We start from the raw sequence: 19,577 nt of genomic DNA, 5'->3' as shown, positions 1-19,577 counted from the left end.
ACAATTTTGAGGTACTAAAGTATATCTTTATGCTACTTCTATGATGCATTGTTGTAGCTCAAAGACTCGACATACTGTCGCGGGTGTTTCCAGTTGTGAGTCTGATTGAACCCACTCTGGATGGAAAACCCCAGCGTTCCTGAAAGAATTATTTTTTTATCTTGTTGCACACGATAGCAGCTTGTGTTTACAAATAATTGTATTAAGATTGAAAAAATTTTTTTTTCTTTTGGGCCCTTAAATGCTCCATAATTTGAAAATCTAAAGGGACAATTTTGCATTGTGAGTACATTTACTGGTGCTACTGAACTGTACTTTTACTCATGTAGAACTTCAACTGCAGAACATCTACTTGTATTTATACACTATAGTATTGATACTTTTGCTTATGTAAAGGACCTGAGTACTTCCTCCACACTGTTCACATTCATGATATTATATTTTATAGCTTTATGTGTCTTGCATGTATTGAGCAGTCAGACTGAGACTCCCAATGATGCAGGAGACACGTTTTGCCACCAGGAGGCAACATCTTTCACCATCCACTTCATTTCATTTCTCTCAGCCATCTCAGCAGCATCTCAGATTGAATTCATATACAGATCCTCCTTAGTCCTCCACTGCGATTTTACCAAAAAAAATTAGAAATTACTGTATGTTTGGGCATAATTAAACACTAGTTAAACACTTAAGACAGTTTTTAAACATTAACATGTTTTTTTAATTCCTGTATGCATCATAAAGGCATAAAAACAAGCAACTGTATGTGTAACTGTGTAGCCAACTTAAGTACAGGTAATGATACAGTTAATAAAAACACAAGAAGGGGCAAACAGCAACTAAAGAAATCTTATGATATTGTATTATTTTGTATATGTTGCTTTAGTGGTCACACATGGAGATGTTAAATGTTCATGGAAGAGCACTGCCTTCTATGTGGACTGCATTTTTGCATGATTATAAGCTGAATCCACTTCTGCTTTAATTCTATTCCTAGGTTTATCCTGGTGTTTCATTGTGAAGCATATATTTAAAAATAAATTACAGAAGTTAGAACGTGTATTGGCTAAAATATGAATCAAAAAGCTTCAGATGTGTCCACACATATGTACGAAGGTAAAAGTATAAATAAATATACCATTAAGTATGCTAAATTTGCTTGGATTTAATATGTGACGTGTTACAATTTCTCCTCTTTAGGCAGACTTATAATGAGATTGTGTGTTTAATATTATATAAATAAATACAACATTATGAAATTCTATGAATTAATACAGTAAACAAATATAACAAAAGTGTGAAATAACCCAATAACATTTTGATTTTATTTATTTTTTCATTATTATGAAATGTACGGAAGGCCTAAAGGGGTCATGCATTCATACATTTTATTTCCTCCGTTTTCCTGTGATAACGAGTTAATTTAATTTGTTTTCTCGATATCTCGAGTTATTATCTCGAAATAACAACTGCTGTTTTCCTGAGATAACGGGAAAATTTTCTTGAGATCTCGAGATAAAAAAACTTTGTTTTCCCGAGATAACAATAAAATTAATTTGAGATCTCGAGATAATGACTGTGATATGATAGGCCTGAGATTATTCAGTAATTAAAAGATATGTGACCCGGTGATCAATATGCTCCTGCTCCTCTGACATTGCCACACTGAATGATGTTTCCAGCAATGATTTAATATACTACACTATTGTTTTGTTTTCTCAAGATCTCAAATTAATTATATCGTTATCTCGGGAAAACAAAGTTTTGTTATCTCGAGATCTTGAGAAAATTATCCCGTTATCTCGGGAAAACGGCAGTTGTTATTTTGAGATAATAACTCGAGATCTCGAGAAAACAAATGAAATTAACTCGTTATCATGGGAAAACAGAGGAAATAAAATATGAATGAATGCATATTAATGCATGGCCCTTTAGGGCTTCTGTAGAAACGCTTCACAATTTATTATTGCAGATTATTTTTTAAATTTAATTTTATACCAGCATTTCTTTAAATTATTATCACAAATTGTCCATTTTTCAAAATCAGTATTGACAGACTTTGTGATAAAAAGACATTATGAAATGATATGAATTATTACTGTCAAAAATATAACCATGAAAGTGTGAAATAACCCAATAACATTTTCATTATCATGAAATGCCTCACAATTCATTATTGCAGATCATTTTTATTTATTTATTTTATTTTATTTTATACTAAAAGATTTTTTTGTGACCGTCAGTGTTCATTTATATTTAGATTCATTAAATATTGACAGCTTTGGGACTCCATATCCCAACACGTCTAATGAGGTGTAATTTCATCACCGTAATTTCTTTGATAAGTCAAATTAATGAAAAATAGAGCATAATGGTCATATAAGGGCAGTGACGCCCTCTGCTGGAGGAAGTCCCGCCTCCTGTGACCACTAAAGCCTCTCATTGGTTCCCGCACATGCCACTCAAACAAACAACCATGTCTAGATTATGGGTCAGATAGAAGACCATCGGCTATAATCTGGTTGACTTCAGCGGGTTTATTTCGCTGCTGTACCTTGTGGAGATTCATATCTGGAATAAACAGATATCTTCAGTGACAGTCAGTGAACGACTGGTCGCTCCTCTGCGGCTCCTTCTGCGCCTTTTGTCAGCGGAAACACGGCAGGATGTTTATAATTAGACGCTGAAACAACTGACGGCGCGTTTGTCGAGCCGTGGAAAAATTACACAAAAAAAAAAAAAAAAAAAAGGTGTTTCCACAACCGGTGCTGTCAAAACACAAGAGGACCATAGATGTGATTCCTTCTCACTGCGAGCTTCGATTGAGACAACAACAAAAAGAAACATCTTAAAAATGATGTCAGGGAAGCATTTCAAGGCTCATGAAGTGAGCTGCTGCATCAAGTATTTCATCTTCGGATTCAACATCATATTCTGGGTAAGTGCCCGCATTTATTTGCTGTTACTTCAGGCCTGCGATCAGCTTAATGCACTTGACATGACAGGTTTTTTCACACCAAGCCATAATAAGCTTTGGTTTCTATCTGTGAGAGCCGAGGCGTTTTCTTTCTTTTCTTTGTCACTGCTTTTAATAGCAGACATGGATGATTTCATCCCTGCAATAGGCTCCCTGCTCCTGTGCACTTGTTCCCCGCTGTCACCTATCAGCACGCTTTTGTTTTAGTGTAGAGAAGAGCTCTCCTCACTGAGAAATCACTTGTTTACATCGAGCTATCTGAGGACATTTTTACTGTCAGTGTCACTGATGTTAGGGCAGCTGTTATCAGAGTGGTCATCTTCGTCAGCCACCATCCTCTAAAGTCAAGTTTATTTATAGAGCACATTTAAAAACAACAGATGTTGACCAAGAGCTATACAGCTGTGTGCAGGGAAACAAGACACCTTCTCTTGGGTTTAGTAATGGTTTTCATTAGGTGTTGAAGATCTGGAGATAAAAAGACTGACTAATCATTCACTCACTTGAAAGGAAACTAGAGTCGATTAATTGTTTAATTTTTAAGATAAAATGTTAAACTTTCAGTGGTTCCAGCCAGGGGTGTTTCATCACGATACGATATTACACCGATTCTTTGGACAATGATACGATATTTGCCGATATCGTATCGTTAATAATTACTGAACTCTTCCTTGGAAATATTATTTTATCAATGGGTCCCTACATTCAAATGGAAAACAATCTGTTCTTTTTCATAAAAAGAAAGCACTGTTAGAAAGGAGAAAGGAGGGCATGGACGGAAACGGTGACACGGACGCGCCATGGGAATTTCAAAATACAGGCGTATCTTAACGATATGAATCGATGTGTTCACTTTGCATCGATGCTATTGGATCATTGATCACTGAATTGATATATCGATCCGGATCGATGTATCGTTACACCCCTAGTTCCAGCCTTACTAATGTGGGAAGCCACTTCTTTTTCCAGGTTTTACATGAAAATTAATACAGTAATTTGGGGCTTTGGGGAAGGTGTGTTGAGAATTTTTCACCATTTTCTGATGCTCCACTGACAGAACATTAATCTCTAATCTGACTACTTGATTTTTGGGGCCGATGATATTGGGGAGTAAATAAAAAGTCTATTGATAAATTGGACGATATTCTCATTTACATAGAATAAAATATACGCATTTTTTTGCCAAGGGCCTTGCTTTCTGTTGAAAAGTGGTAGGGACATAAAAGCTGGTGAAAAAAATATTTGTTAGATTAGTCTTCAGAATATACGAGGCAGTGTAATGAGGGGATTGTAATAGGTCAGAGTAGATAATTATGGCAAGAATACAGATGGCATAATGGCACTTCCAAATTAATTTAATCTCATTTGTTAGTTAACATTCTCAATGAATTACACTTTTAAAAAGCAATGGGGACAAAATTGGTGATTTCAAAAAGTGGTTGTATTTCCACAGTGTCCCCAGTGTAAATGACACCTATGTTTTTTGCAATGATCCCTCAAGAGTGGCTGTCAAACACGTGGTAAAAATTTGTAAATAAGGCAGGTTATTTTACAGTTTAACAATAAACTTTATTGTCCAAAATGACATCAGAGCACTGAAACAGTTGACTCCACTGGGACTTTATTAACCTACACCAAGCATCTTTTCTGCATTGTGTTCTGTAAAAACAAAGACATTGATAGTGGAACATATCGGACAACATATACACGACTTCCAATGCATCGACAATATCGGCCGATCAGTATATCTATTGAGATCTATTAATCCCTTAATCAAATAGGTCTTTATTTGACATACTGGAATCACATAACTTTATATTTTGTATCACATGTAGGAAACGTGAAAAACAGCCAAACAATATTAAATAAGGTAATAAGAAATCATACTCTTAGTAGCCATGCATAAAGAAAGGATAAATAAACAGTGGGCACGTCCCTCCCTGTTTTGTATCCATGGTATATCCACACATCCGATTTAACATTTTGCTAATGGGCAAGCTGAACCTTCTGCCATGTTGACAGGCTTAGCAGCCTGCAGACTCCATGTTGTGGCAGTGTAAAATAAATCAGGAAATTAATATCAGAATGTATGTCAGCTAGCTAGACAGCTTTTTTAACTCACTTATGTGAGGATATTCATGATTATCCTGATTCACGGTGATCCTGATAATGGATCCACCATGATCTGCTTATCATCAGGGTTTTTATCGAGATCCGTGATAGAATTTTTTATCCCCATATTCCTCTCGGATACAAAAATGTTTTGAATTTTTCCTTCAGAATTGACTGCAATCAATATTCAGTTATCAGAACTGTTGCTAGTTCATTGACTAATTGATAAATCAACTAAGTGGTGCAGCTCTAATCGTGATATCAATATGTATCGTGATATTTCTCGAAAATACACTGAGAAATTGTCTGAGAGTGTAATACAGTACCAAAAAATGTTTGACAAATGACAGATTAATATTGACATGACATCTATCATCATGTCGTCTATCCCTTTTTGAACACTGTTCCATAACTGGAGCCAGAGTGTTTGTGGCCCCTCACTGACCTCAGATTGATGAAGAGGAAGGCCACCTGTCAGGCCCTGCAGAGGCTCTCAGCCAACCGCGCAGTCTGTCAGTGACCCCTCTGACACCTACACCATTCATATATCATCAGAGGAAGTTAGTTGTGTCAAAAGCATCTGTTCCTTCTTCCTCTACAACTGTTTCACTAATAAGTTAATCTGCAAAGTGCTTTGGATCTTAAAAGGCTCCAATCTGTAAATGGGTCTAATAAATGGTCTTGAGTTAACAACACTTCGTTGAAGTGCACCGTTATGTGTTAGTGTTACTTTGTTCTGTTAGTTTGACAAAATATTATGAACATGAGGTCCACTAATGAGATAATTTAAGCGTTTAACCAAATGAGTCACTAGAGTTTGCTCAGTTACTAATGGAGAGTTGTCATGTCAATATGCTCAGACATCTTACAGTTTTCTATCGATAAAAGCCGCCATGTCAGTGTTGCAGTGGTACATTATACAAATAACCCAAGAGATTCTGACCTACAGTAAAATGTTAGGTATCAAGAGCAAAGGCTTATATCATTGAGTTCTATTAAATCTCAATTTCTGTGGTCGGTAACTAAGTATTAAGGTTTTTGTTTTATTGATTCAAAAATCATTGGCTCTGTAGATGAGGTTGTGATTGGTTTCAGAAAGATTTTTCAATGAGAGACTCGGGGAGTGTCTACTCCACACAAACCAAAAAGGTGTCCCACAAGGTTCAATGTTTGGCCCTACACTTTTTGCCATATATATTAAAGACACTGTCTCATCTTCATTTTTATTCATTTAAAACGAATACTTAATCCAAATAGAAGAACATTTGTGCTGTTTACCGGAGCCAGAGATATTCGTAATAATAGAATGAATAAATCCACCGAGAATTTACATGTCAATACCATATAGACAATCTTGTCAGCAAACTGTGCCAAAAAGTGCCTCTTTTACAGGAACAAAACCCACTTCCTTATGATATGACAAGGGTGTAATTTATATAAATGCTGCTCCTATCATCTAAACCAATAAACACGGTCTGTCATTCTGCCCTCAGATTTATTACCAGTGATAGCTGTAGTACTTTCCATTGTATCCTGTTTGATAAGGTGGGTAGGTCTTCTCTGACACAGAGACGTAATAAATATTGTTTTTTGTTTATCTAGCCTACAAAGACCTGATTGGAGAGCTACCAACTTAAATCTCGATAATGCTGGACTGGAGCTTTGGACCTGATCAAACTCGTTCAAATGACTGGCTCATGCTTGAGGTTACCAGAGCACAGTCTAGATCTGGCAAATACGCCTTTTCCTTTGGGAATGATCTTCAACACACATTAAAATTCAATTTTAATTCAAATATTTTTATGCATTTCTTCAATGGACAATTTAAAATCATGATCACAAATGTCTATGCTTTAATGTGTAGCTGTAACTGATTAATTTTTTTTTATATAAGATTTTATTTAGATTTCTCAATATGCAATGTACACCTAAAAATCAACAAAACAACAACGAAGTAAAGACAAACAAAACAAAAATAACATACAACTACAACAACACACACATCAAACAAATAAACTCAACTTAACCTCAATATGTATCTGGTCAACATAAATTAAATATACTGAATATAGATAAACATACATATACATCATGTAATGTTATTTTAGGACCCTTTTATGCAACTGATATAATGATAATATACTGTAAAAGCTTAATGCAGTACACCTTTTCAAAGAGCAATGATCTTTTAGTTTTTAAGCATATTCATATTAATAATTGGAATGTCATACAAATAATTACAATAAATATCCTAAATAAATAAAGCATAAATTAAAAAAAAGGAAACCACTCAATCAAAACAATAAATAAAACGGAATCCGGACTCTGTTAGCAAAAATTGCATTTAACACAACAGGCAAAAATGATCGATAAGTTGATAAGATACGTAGGATAAGTTGATAACCTTAGTATTGTGAAAGGCCATGTTACTTTAGTTTAGATTAAAGGTTTGAATTCAATTTGAATTGAAAATCAGAATATGAAATGTACACAGTGACAAAATGCTCATCGTAGTTACCACCGCCAAAAGTGATGCCTTTAAGGTGCTTGAAAATTGCAAGTATTCATGAATTAATTCATATAATTATATGAAACGATGTGTAAACCAGCAAATGAGTGTTTACAAATGAGGTGTAACCAGCACATTACTATTTTCCATGCCTATAGTAATGTGCTGGTTACACCTTGTAATTATAATAGATTATAATTACAAGTCTAATTCTGTTCTCTTTTTCCAAATACAAGGCTATCAACTGGTTACAAAATGCCGTCAGCGAATGATTACAAACCTTCTGAATCCTGAAATGTGGTTTTAAACTTTTACGCTGGAGGTGGAAACTTGTTCAGTCATAATGTCTTCAAGCTGTTAAAAGATGCTTTCTAATGTGGGAGCCTCTCCTGCTGATACTGCAGACAGAGAAGAGAAATATTAAGTAATGGAGCGCTGCCAGGAAAATCTCTCCGTGGTTTCTCTCTGGTAGTGCTTCTGTGTGATGACTACATGTTGTAGTCACAGTGAAATAATCCTGCCCTTGTGTTTTTCTTCTTTGTCTGTCTCTTAGTTCCTTGGAGTGGCGTTCCTCGGCATTGGATTGTGGGCATGGAACGAAAAGGTGAGTTTACTGCTCACAGCAATGAGTGGAATTAATTTATTGTGTGAATCTTTCCGCTAATGGACACCAACAAATAATCCACAACCAACAAATCATTTACATTCATCCCCTGTCGTTCACACCCATCTGTCTGCACGAAATGCTCGCAGTGGCTTTACTGAATCAGAAAGGAATGTCATGCTTTCCGGTGGGACGACCCTCTGAACAATAGACAGAAGAGGGAATCTGATGTATTTCACAGCTTCCTTCATTGAGATCTCTCAGTTCTGGGGTTGTCAAAGGGGAACAGACATACCAGTGAGAGTTCAAGTGTCTTGACTTCCACTGAAGAACTAGATAGTTCCTATTCATGCTTCACATACGGCTGCCACTAACGATTATTTTCATATGCATTAATCTTACTTAATTAATTGTTTGGTCAATGAAATGTCAGAAGATAGCAACAAATGTCCTTCACAGTTTCCTTGGGTAGAGTCTTACAATGTTTTGTCTGACGAAGAGCCAAAAACTCAAAGAGATTCAATTGAATTCAGTTCAAACTTTATATCCTACTCACAGCAATGAAAAAGAAAATGCAAGAAAATAAAACATACAAGATAAAACCACAAGAGCTCATCCTTCAATTTAAAAACAGTTCACATGTAGTCTTCAGTGGATATATACTGAGAGCAGCTCTTCCTATAGTGTCGGATAATGATGCTGTTCTCTGACTCGTCCAAGCAACACATAAAATTGTTCATTAAAGGAGACCAGTTGTGCTAATTTTCGGGTTCATAATTGTATTTTGGGTTACTACTAGAATAGGTTAACATGCTTCAATGCTTGCAAAACACATCAGTTTTTTCAAACTGTCCAGTGCAGCAGCAATGTTCAGCTCACCTCACACACGCTTGACCCAGCACTGCTAACAACAACAGAGCAGCTGTGCTAAATCAATTCTTACGTGCCAAACTAGTTGCTGGGTACAAATTATTCAAATGAATGACATGGTGACCTAGTGTGATGTCACAGACAACAAAATTAAAGGCAGGACTACTGATGAGGCGTTTCAGGAGCAGTGTTTTCTTTGGGAGAGAGCAGCTTCTGTTGGTGCGGACTTTGACCTTTTTAACTTTCAAGATGCACAAGAACCTTTGAAACAACTGAAGGAAAAACAAAAAAGCTTATAATGCCACCTTTAAGTGTGCCTCACATGTTTGAGCACCAGAGAACACAAACAGTTGACTGGCTGAATATCCTCTCTACTACTTGTTGGCATTAAATTTAATATCTTAATCTTTGCTGTCTGTGAGCACAGCTGCAGTATTTGCAGCAGTGCAGCACTATAAGACTTAAAATAATCAGCATACATAAGATGATTGATAACAGTTTACAACAACACTGCCTGTGTTTCACCAATTCAGTTGTTTGCATACGTCATCCATATATACATTTAACAGAATAGGAGACAGAATCCCACCTTGGCGAACACCATAATTTACATGAAATGGGGCAGATACAACATGGCCGCATTTAACCCTCATTGTCTGAAGGGCTTAACAGAAGACTAGTATTTTAAGTTTATACTTTGGAACATGTCTAACAAACCATTTCAGGAATAATTTACAATGATATAAAACAGAGAAAGTGGAAATAATCACATGTGCAAAGTTAGAACTCGAGTTCAAAGCATCTCTAAAGCTCATTAATTACAAGTTACAATCTCATTTGTTTCATCCGTACACAGACAAAAATGTCAAAACAACAATTTGCCATTTTACAGGGGTTTATGTGCCGGGAGCGGAGCGGAGACGTCACCGCTGCCGCCAAGAAATAATCCAGCTCAAATCCCTCCATTAAACACAAAGTTTTTACACGTTGTTTATAGTATCGATCAAACAAAAAAGATATAACACGGTTGATTAGTGAGCTTTAGAGTAGCAGGAAGGTGGATTTTGTTACCTTTGCACAGAGGCAGGCTTGCTGTTTCCCCCCCTGATTTCAGTCTTCATGCTAAGCTAAGCTAATCAGCTGTTGGCTCCAGCTTTATATTTACCTTACAGACTTGACAGAGACATCGGTCTCCTCATCTGACTCTTGGCAAGAATGTGAGAGAGAGCATATTTCCAAAAATGTCAGCCGGTTCCTTTAAGTTTAATCAGGAAATTGTCTCTGCTCATCTCATTATTCAACTTGGGAACTGAGAGTGCACACTATTGGAAACACGCCAAACTGTATTCCCTTACATAAGATAGATTAGTTTTACTTCCCTTAATGAAGCGCATAGAGACAGTGGACTTCAGTCAGGCTTGAAATGATTTCTCTTGTAATGACTTTAAGCTTCTAACCCCTCACTCTGTTCTCCCAGGGTGTCCTCTCAAACATCTCCTCCATCACAGACCTGGGGGGTTTCGACCCGGTCTGGCTCTTCTTGGTGGTGGGCGGTGTGATGTTCATCCTCGGATTCGCTGGTTGCATCGGTGCACTGCGAGAAAACTCTTTCTTGCTCAAATTTGTACGTTCACTCATCACTCACTAGGTTTCTCAATCCTCCCTCAGTCTCGTAACGATACTTGTTAAATTCTGTGAATGTGTTTATGTGTTTCAGTTCTCTGTGTTCCTGGGTATCATCTTCTTCCTGGAGCTGACTGCAGGAGTCCTGGCCTTTGTCTTCAAAGACTGGATCAAGGACCAGCTCAACTTTTTCATTAACAACAACATTCGGGCCTACAGAGATGACATTGATCTTCAGAACCTGATAGATTTCACCCAGGAATATGTGAGCTCCATAGTTCATGCTCCACAGTTCACACCGGTGTTGTTTTTACCTTGGGTTAGTCATGGTTGCTCATTTCTGTGGGACTTTGTTGACATATATATTTGTTTTTTTTGTGTGTCTGTTTAACCTCACAGTGGGAGTGTTGCGGTGCTTTTGGAGCTGACGACTGGAATTTAAACATCTACTTCAACTGCACCGATTCCAACCCGAGTCGTGAGAAATGTGGCGTGCCCTTTTCCTGCTGCACCAAGGATCCAGCGGTATGTCTTCCAGAAAACATACCACGCTTGAGTTTTTCTCCGTCACAGCCAATTAATTCCCGTTTACGGTAAAACACAAGCCGATGGGTTAGAGTTAGAGTTAGAGAGACTTAGAGTTTTAAAAGGTGAAGTACAAATTGAGGAGGACTTTCTAACATGCTGTAGCCTTTACAGGTCAGGTAACTATGAGAGGAAACTGTGAAGGTCCTCCCTGCAACACATAGCTTGGTTATCTCTGTCCTCCAGAAGGTTGGCTGAAGCTGTCAACTCTCATGGCTGGCTTCCAACAGGACATCCAGGCCTCAGTGTTTAGACTCTGCCAGCACAGCAAAGTCTAGAAGCGGTAGGGAGGAGTTATCTTGACCGAGGCATTTTTTTTGGCAGAAAACTGCTGCTCTCTGTGCAAAGCAGTGACAGCTCTCTGTTTGAGCAAAACAGTCTTGCTTCACTGTAATGAAAGTTGCACAAGAGGCTTTTTTCATTTGCTGACCCGAGGACGTGCACTTCCACCAAGGTCATCCTCTTTGATAGCAACACTTAGCAACAGCAAGTATGAAGATAAAATGGAAGGTGAAAAACACATTTTGAAGGTTATCTTTTCCACTGAAGGCTGGACTCTCAACACTTTTCTGTCTTGTAATTACCAAACAAAGAACATGAAACATTTGCAGTCTGAACCTTCAAAATGAAAGCACTCAAGACTTTCATACAGAGGTTTATTTTGAGTCGTACTGACCATTAAAATAACACGGCATTTAAAGAACAAGGCTGGTGTTGTTCTCTGTTTTTTTCTTATTGTCATCAAATACCAAAAAAAGACCAAAGCCACCACATTTGTTTGTCCTTCTCTCAGTATTTTCTTATTTCCCCAGCTTGTCAGTGACACTCAGGCTTGAGCCTTTTAGTTCCCTCTGAAAATGTAAAAAAATAAAACAATAAGCATCTTGAATTTGGCCCCACCTGCAAGCTCCCGCTTTGCCCATAGACATTACATTTTGAGGACATCACAGAATTTTAAATTGCTTTTCTGGGTTCAAAGAAAGTTTAACACATATAGAACCTCCATGGATCAAACAATCTGAATTAAAAGTGTCATAATTGTCTCTTTTAAAATGGTGCTCTAAGAGGAAAATGTGTTTTCTGTGATTGGCCACTGGGTAACATTGGAAGCAAAGCTGATCATTTTGCCATGAAGACTCACACAGACTAACAAAGTGAAAACAATACGAGCCGACGTTGTTGCGGCTGTTATATATAGCATATTGCCAGACGTTCTCCTTTTACAGTTGTGTTAATAATGTTCGTCATGCATAGGTTTCATATTTAAACATTCAGCCTGTGTGGCCGTGCAATACTTTTCTGTCGCTGTGTATTTTTAATGTGTTTTGATTTTAGGTCAGAACATGAGTCACATCTCAAGGCAGTCAAGTTCAAGTCCAAAGTCCCAATTATTGTGACCTCAGTCTGACTCAGATCCGAGTCTCAAGTCGACAGCTCTGGGCTGAGTAGATTTTCTCAGGTTTAGATCACTGTGAGCACTGTTGTCTCATACACATCTGGAGGCCAAACACACTCCAGTAATACGCTGGACAGCACTTTTCCTGGGGATATAATGGTCCAGTAGTATGTTAATCATGGCAGTGACTGTTGGTTGGAAACAAGCCGCAATAACCCTTTATCTATCTTCCAAGAACATAACCACATTTTCTCGAAATGTCTTGATTTCACCTCTTGGAAAATGTATTAACATGAGCCATCTTCTCTCCACAGGAGGATGTCATCAACACTCAGTGTGGCTACGACATCCGAGCAAAAACGGTGAGCTGCTCACAGAAACTTACATCCATGGACATTAAAACTCTCCTCTAAAAGTAAAAGCTGCTGCAATAAAACAGTAAAGGAGTAGAGGTTGCTCTTGTTTATTTTGCCTCACACATGTTTTTTGGCTGCATGAGGTCATCAGGTACTCCACCCTGGGCACAATATCCCTCTTTGTATGTTTCCCAATCCTCTCTCTACAAAATACAGCAGCTGGCTCCCCATCAGCACTTAGGGCCGTGTGGTATTACTCACGCCGCAGCAATGCACTGGGAATTTAAAAAACCCCTCCCCCATCATTGGCTTTGGCCTGACTCCATAGTAGCATAATGTAAGGAAAAGGCTGTATTTGTTTTTCTGTGTTTGAAAATGTGAGCAAAAAGCCAGAGACAACTAGTTTTTAATGAGACTCTGAGCCGAGAAAACAGTGGGCTGAGTGTGTGTTAACAGCCGGATAACATTGATTCAGAGGGGTTTTATTGTGAAGGGACCACAAGATGAAAAGGAGAATCATGTGCTTCCATTAAAAACAACCAAGTGATGAAAAAGCAAAGTAAAGCCCAACATGGTTGTGGACATAATGAAAGTAAAAAGGCAAAAGCTTTTTATGTGCACTTGATTGTCAGGCTTTAATATAATTTTTCTTGTTTTTTACATGTTCTGTCAGGACTCTGAGCAGCGAACTTTCATCTATATTAAAGGCTGCGTTCCTCAGTTTGAAAAGTGGCTTCAAGACAACCTGACGGTGGTGGCAGGCATCTTTATTGGGATTGCATTACTACAGGTGAGGAACAATGTGAACGGTGTGTTTTACTAGCTGATCTCTGTCAACCTTAAGTTTACCTCATGTAAATTATGTTTGTTTCTTCTTTTAGATTTTTGGCATCTGTTTAGCACAGAATCTCGTCAGCGACATTGAAGCTGTGAGAGAGAGTTGGTAGGTGGCAGTTTGTTCAATTACACTTATTTACCGGTGATTATGATTGGGAAATAGCTAAATAAGCTAACATTCATCCTCTGTGAACTTTGAATGTTTGTGCTAGATTTTGTGCCAGTTCATCCAGGAAATGTTGAGATATTACACAGAATACATTTAAAAAAAACTTTGAAATATTAATGTAGGTTGGCCTGTGGGATGTAAGGTGTGCAAGAACCAAAGCAAAAAGTGATATGTACATCAACCCTAATGTTTTTTTTACTTCTTATTTTAAGATGTCATTTAAATATTATTTAGAGTATTTGCCTGCCATCAGTTTTATACAGTACATCAATAGCAGGGTCCTGGTTTTGTTTACAGTAGTTTGGAGTTGTTTTTGCATCCGTAACAGTTACAGCAGCGTCACATCCAGAGGTTGTGGCTGAAGTGGAGCCTGAAAGTCTCGGTCCCTGGGCCGTGGCTAGTGCCGTCTGTTTTGGCTTAGAGGTGCTGGAGCATCCCTGACGTTGGTGTCTGAGTTTTCCCTAAACAGCTTTTATTCTGACTGCTATTATCTGTTCCTCTCTTGATGCATGGCCTCTTAAAAAGCCACAGAGTAATGATCTGTCACAGGATGAATTGTGATAAATTTGGTAGTCCTTTAACTTTTCATCCAGCGCCATCATCAGGTCAAAGTTTAATTTAAGTGGTGAAATATCTCAACATCATCTGAATGGATTAGCACAAAATTTTGTCCAAACATTCACGATCCCCAGAGGATGAATCCTACTGACTTTAGTGATCCTGACTTTAGCGCATGAGGTGTATATTTGTGGTTATTATTGAAAGTCACATACTTTGGTTTATCACCGAAATAAGATGAGATAAAACCTTTATTAATCCCCAGCAGGGAAATGTGTTTTTTATAGAATTGCAACGACAGGTAAATAGAGAAAGTAAAATAAATGACATAAAAGAAGAATAGAATAAGAAAGAGAATCAAAAAAGACCATTTGGAGACAAAGATTACAAGCTGAAGTGGCCGAGATGTTATTAATAGCAGCAAAGTTAACAGACTATGTTTTGATCTGTACACCAGACTGATATATTGTATGATTAAGCAATGGAACTTATTAATATAGAGATGTAATACAAATATAAGTAATAAAGGATATGTTTTAAAAAGTGAGCATATTTGCATAATATAGAAAAATGTGGTAAATTAAGATGTAAGTAAGTGTAAGTGCCTGATATGAGACAGAGCATAGGGTGAAAAGTAGTAGTAGTACAATATAATATATAGTACATTATGTACTACACTCTATACAGTCTACAGCAATATTATATAGAACGAAATGTCAAATTTGATGCAGTAAGTATTGGTATAGAATAGAACTGTATAAGTATAGTTTCATATATAACAGAATATCACAACATATAGCGAGGTATATATTCAGTCCAACAGGCCTGTTGACATTGTCCACATCCTCTGCTAACATGCTAAACTGAGACTGTGAACATGGTAAACATTCTACAACTATGCTTACATTTCTATTGTGAGTATGTTAGCATGCAGACAGTAGCATTAACCCAAAGTCACTGCACTTGTAAGTACGGCTCAAAGGAAAGTCTGTAGCATTCACAACAATTTCATCACGAGTCGATGCATTTCTTGTGGTGCGCCTTGTAAAAAGTTGTCCAGATAGTCCTACTACTGTTCTTAAATCTTCCTCTTGTCCGTGTGCAGTTTGTTTACCTAAGACCTCCTCAGAATCTCCAAAGGCAAGACGGATGTACCAGGTAAGCACTATTACTAATGTTGCAGCATATAAATATTTATATTTGTATCGATTGATTCCATTGACTCTCCCCTGTGGACTGACATGTTTTTTTTTTTTCCACCCCCCACAGGACTTTGCAGTTTGGACGCAGGCAACGAAGGGAAATAATGAATCAGCTGAGGTGTCCAGAACAAAGTCTCATTCATATGTAAATAATAAATTTAGAGTTATTTTTAGAGTTATTTGTGGCCCTACTTTTGAATGAAGCACGACCTCTAAAATATACTGTAGCTCTCATACAGTACAATGCCGATTCTTTACAGAATATAGCAGCAGATATGATGGTAAAGTCCCACTTCAGATAAGTCTGTAAGCCTGTAAACGAAGAGTTGAGGGGGTCATAACTTGTAAGCAGGACAAAAGAAGGTAGATTTCATGTTTTATCAGAGTCGGTGCTTCATACAGAAAAAGGGCCTCAGTTTTATATGTCTTACAGCTGCAGTTTTTAACACTGCATGTAAGGATTGTGTACAAAGATAAAAGTGATTCTGGAAATGCACTGCATGCCTTTTGTCTACTGGTAGGACATTGGCTCTCCTAAATGTGTTTCATTTATGTTAAGTATTTTAAAATATTTGTAAAATAGTCACTAGTTTAGACCGAATCGGCTGGTTGGCACTTTGTTGAATGTTTAATGGAATCTACTTAAAGCTACGGAGAATTAACTTTAGATTTATTTCCATCTGTGACATCATGCTTATATTAAAAAGTTATATACAATTTGTAAGAAGAAGGATGCAGTAACATGAAGGGGTATGATGGATGTCGCAGGCTTTGCAAAGATGCAGTTTGTTAAAGGTTTTGGCAGAGACGTTAAAAAACGCCTCAATATACTGAACCAAACCAGAAGATGTTGCATCTAAAACAAAACTCAGCCTTAAGCACTTTAATCTGCAGTTTATTTCAGTTATTTTAGTCAAGCGGCTGCCACTAGAGGGGGCACTTTTCCTTAAAAACTGCATCTGTAACTTCACCATAATTTGTCCAAAAGTAGCTTGACAGAAAATGTGTTTCAGCACATTATGAGTGTTGTGCCGTTCCTTGCACATTATCTTATCAGTGTTCATGCATTAATTCATTTCCTGATATTTTCTAAGTGTTTCCAATGTGTTCCTTTGATGAAATCTGCCAATATTGTTGGTTGTGTTTTTTCTGTTTTGATCTGTAAGTTTTCACTGGAAAATTGGGATACAAGCATACATATATTTTCAAGGCTTATGAAGAATGGCATGCTCACACTGCTCGAAGGCACTTAACTGAACGTAGAAAGGATTTATAGCCTGCATACATACATTACTTGAAAGTAGAGCACACAGGCTCTCTCACCAGCATTATTTTAAATGCAAACTTGGAAGCCGACATACAGCTTAAATGATTTTCTTTCCTAGAGGCATATTATTTTGAGTAATTACCTTTAATCGAACTGCGCAGCATGAAAGTAAAAACTTCATGTGAAGGCAGTGTGAACCTGCAGCAGAGATTTTCCTTTGCAGCCTTGATGAAATGGACAGCCTCACACAGAATATATTAGAAAATGCATTTCTGCATTTTGAAATCTTAAAAATGTAATACAGCAGTAGCACGTGGGTCAAATATCCTGTTTTCCCTCTAAAAGCTTCATATGATTGTTGTTGACTGATCACACTTTTTCTTACCACTCAGTGCCATAATTGTGATCTCTACTTCTACATACTCTTGATTATAATATTAGTTTTGTTTCATCTGTACTCCTGATTCTTGTAAATAACTGGATTGTGACGAGTTGTAAATATATATCTGAATAAATGTGGTTATTTGGTAGACTTTTGTCAAGTTGATTGAGTTTAGCTAGAGTTATTAATACTCTTAAAGGTAAAGATAATTACATTTAACCTTCAGAACAAGTGATACACAGTTAACACGCTACTTAATTCACAAGAAAATATATCAGCCTTTTGTACGATGACAGTGAGTACAATGTCCTTTTCTGCTTAGCCAACATGCTTATTTATGAAGTAATTAACTTTGTGTAGTCTGATAAAGTCATTGAGCTTTAATGACTCTAAATAACTCAATACCACCACCTAGTGTTTCTTTGAAATTAATATTTTCATCGTCAGTATTGAGCTACTGCAAGTCAAAGAACAAAAATAAAAAAGTTGATGTTTCTTAGTAGTTAACCTTTTCCGCACAAAGATATTAATTCAATTTTTTTTGAGTGTTGACCTTTTGACCTTAATTTTACAAGGATCTCTGCATTAAAATACCTCATCTGTAGTATTATCCATCTGGTTCATTTTGGTGTGATTTGCAGACTCTTTTCAGGGTCCTGATGTTGTTCCTGCTGGCTCACTGTCTCACTGTCATGTCTCGCTGGGATACAAAAAGAAATATTTATATATCTATGTTTAGATTTAATATATATTTGAGAGGCATCTCTACAGACAATATTTTAAAAACTTGGCAACTCCCACAAAAACATCATTTGTCATGGATTAATAGCACTACATGTAAGAGGAAAAATATCTCTGTGTGTGTTTGTGTGTCACAGCCATCATTATTTTATTATTTACACCTGTGCTTTTCAGACTGTGACGTCAAAATCTCCAGAGGAATCCAGAGGCCATGACCAGAGTGGATAATTCATACTTTCTTTTATTTGTATTATTATTGTTGTTGTTATTGTTATTATTGTACACACACATGCACACATAAACACACCTAAACCAAGTAGACTTTAGCTCCAATGACAAGAAAATTTATTTTAAACATGTTGGAAAATGTCAAAGTAATGTCAGGTTTTAATATCAAATTCTTGGTTTAATTCACCTCTAAGATGGAGATAGAACCCAGCTTTTATATTACACTCAAAAAAATCATCATCAGATGTTATTTTATACCAGTTTTTGCTATTATGAAAGGAGATGCTCAAAATCAAACATGCTGACAACAGACATCCATTTAAGAGAACGGTCACAATTTTTATTAAAATAGAACTGAGGTGCATCTTTTCTGAGAAGTAACCAGAGGTTAGTGTTGGAGGTCAGAGCAGGGCTTCATCTCTGTGCTGTTCAGATGTTGTCTCTGACTGTTTTCACTTCGCTGATTGTGATTCGTTGATTAAACTGAGGTGGAGCAGTCAGGCCACAGTTGGAGAGGAAAAGTCACATTGCTGTTTCCTCTCTTGAAATAAACCTCAGAGCAACAAAGATTAGAGGGTTACACATGAACAAACAGACACTTTTCTTTCAACACAACACAGATTATTTGCAATTTAGATACCTGGCTTCGATAAGAGGATCTGTTTGCGGCTGTGTTATCAGGGATTGATTGCAAACCTATGATCTGACCTTTGGCCAGAAGCCTCAGTGTTTCTGCTTTCTAGACTCAGTGGAGAACAACAGCGGAGTCGTTCAAACTGATTAAATCAGCCATTCACACACTCTCCAGTTTAATGCCAAAATGCTTTGATTATCACTACTAAATAATTTGTTTTTGTAACAGGACAAATGTAATAAGTTGTCAGGAATTTGTTAGTGTGCATCCCAAACTGTTACCTAAGTATCTTTGTCTTTTTTCCAGCAATAAAAGGTGTTTTTAGTTAAAAGTTAATAAAAGTGACGTTCCTGCAGTGTACCACAGGTCATGACACACTTCCTGTCACTTTATCTGTAGGAGATGATCTTTGAGCGATAATGAGATCACTAAAGAAGCACAGCTCCAGGCTTACCCTGCACATATGAGAGCTTTCTAACTATTGGAGACGTCTATCTTCGGGACAGTGAAGGAATCATCAGATAAGG

General features: G+C 37.1%; 1 protein-coding gene across 1 annotated transcript; it reads left to right on the top strand.

The window, feature by feature from the left end:
- Positions 1 to 2,482: 2,482 nt before the first annotated feature.
- Positions 2,483 to 17,595, top strand: LOC140996012 (tetraspanin-5). Its single transcript, XM_073466216.1, has 10 exons — positions 2,483 to 2,938; positions 8,152 to 8,202; positions 10,550 to 10,696; positions 10,790 to 10,960; positions 11,095 to 11,220; positions 12,991 to 13,038; positions 13,706 to 13,822; positions 13,914 to 13,975; positions 15,702 to 15,754; positions 15,866 to 17,595. Exons 1-9 carry the CDS (start codon positions 2,855 to 2,857, stop codon positions 15,712 to 15,714), a joined length of 819 nt encoding a protein of 272 aa, XP_073322317.1. The 5' UTR covers positions 2,483 to 2,854; the 3' UTR covers positions 15,715 to 15,754; positions 15,866 to 17,595.
- The last annotated feature ends 1,982 nt before the right edge of the window (positions 17,596 to 19,577 follow it).

This window comes from Pagrus major, chromosome 1 (genome assembly GCF_040436345.1).
Source record: "Pagrus major chromosome 1, Pma_NU_1.0".
NCBI lineage: Eukaryota > Metazoa > Chordata > Actinopteri > Spariformes > Sparidae > Pagrus > Pagrus major.
The sequence above is the reverse complement of the archived record's forward strand: the minus strand, read 5'-3'. Positions and strand labels throughout refer to the sequence as shown.

Bases quoted from the DNA above. Each gene is read 5' to 3' on its own strand.
- LOC140996012 (XM_073466216.1), top strand. From the start codon at position 2,855: ATGATGTCAGGGAAGCATTTCAAGGCTCATGAAGTGAGCTGCTGCATC. The intron at 10,961-11,094 runs GTGAGCTCCATA...TTAACCTCACAG, and splicing joins TAGATTTCACCCAGGAATAT to TGGGAGTGTTGCGGTGCTTT. The intron at 11,221-12,990 runs GTATGTCTTCCA...TTCTCTCCACAG, and splicing joins GCTGCACCAAGGATCCAGCG to GAGGATGTCATCAACACTCA.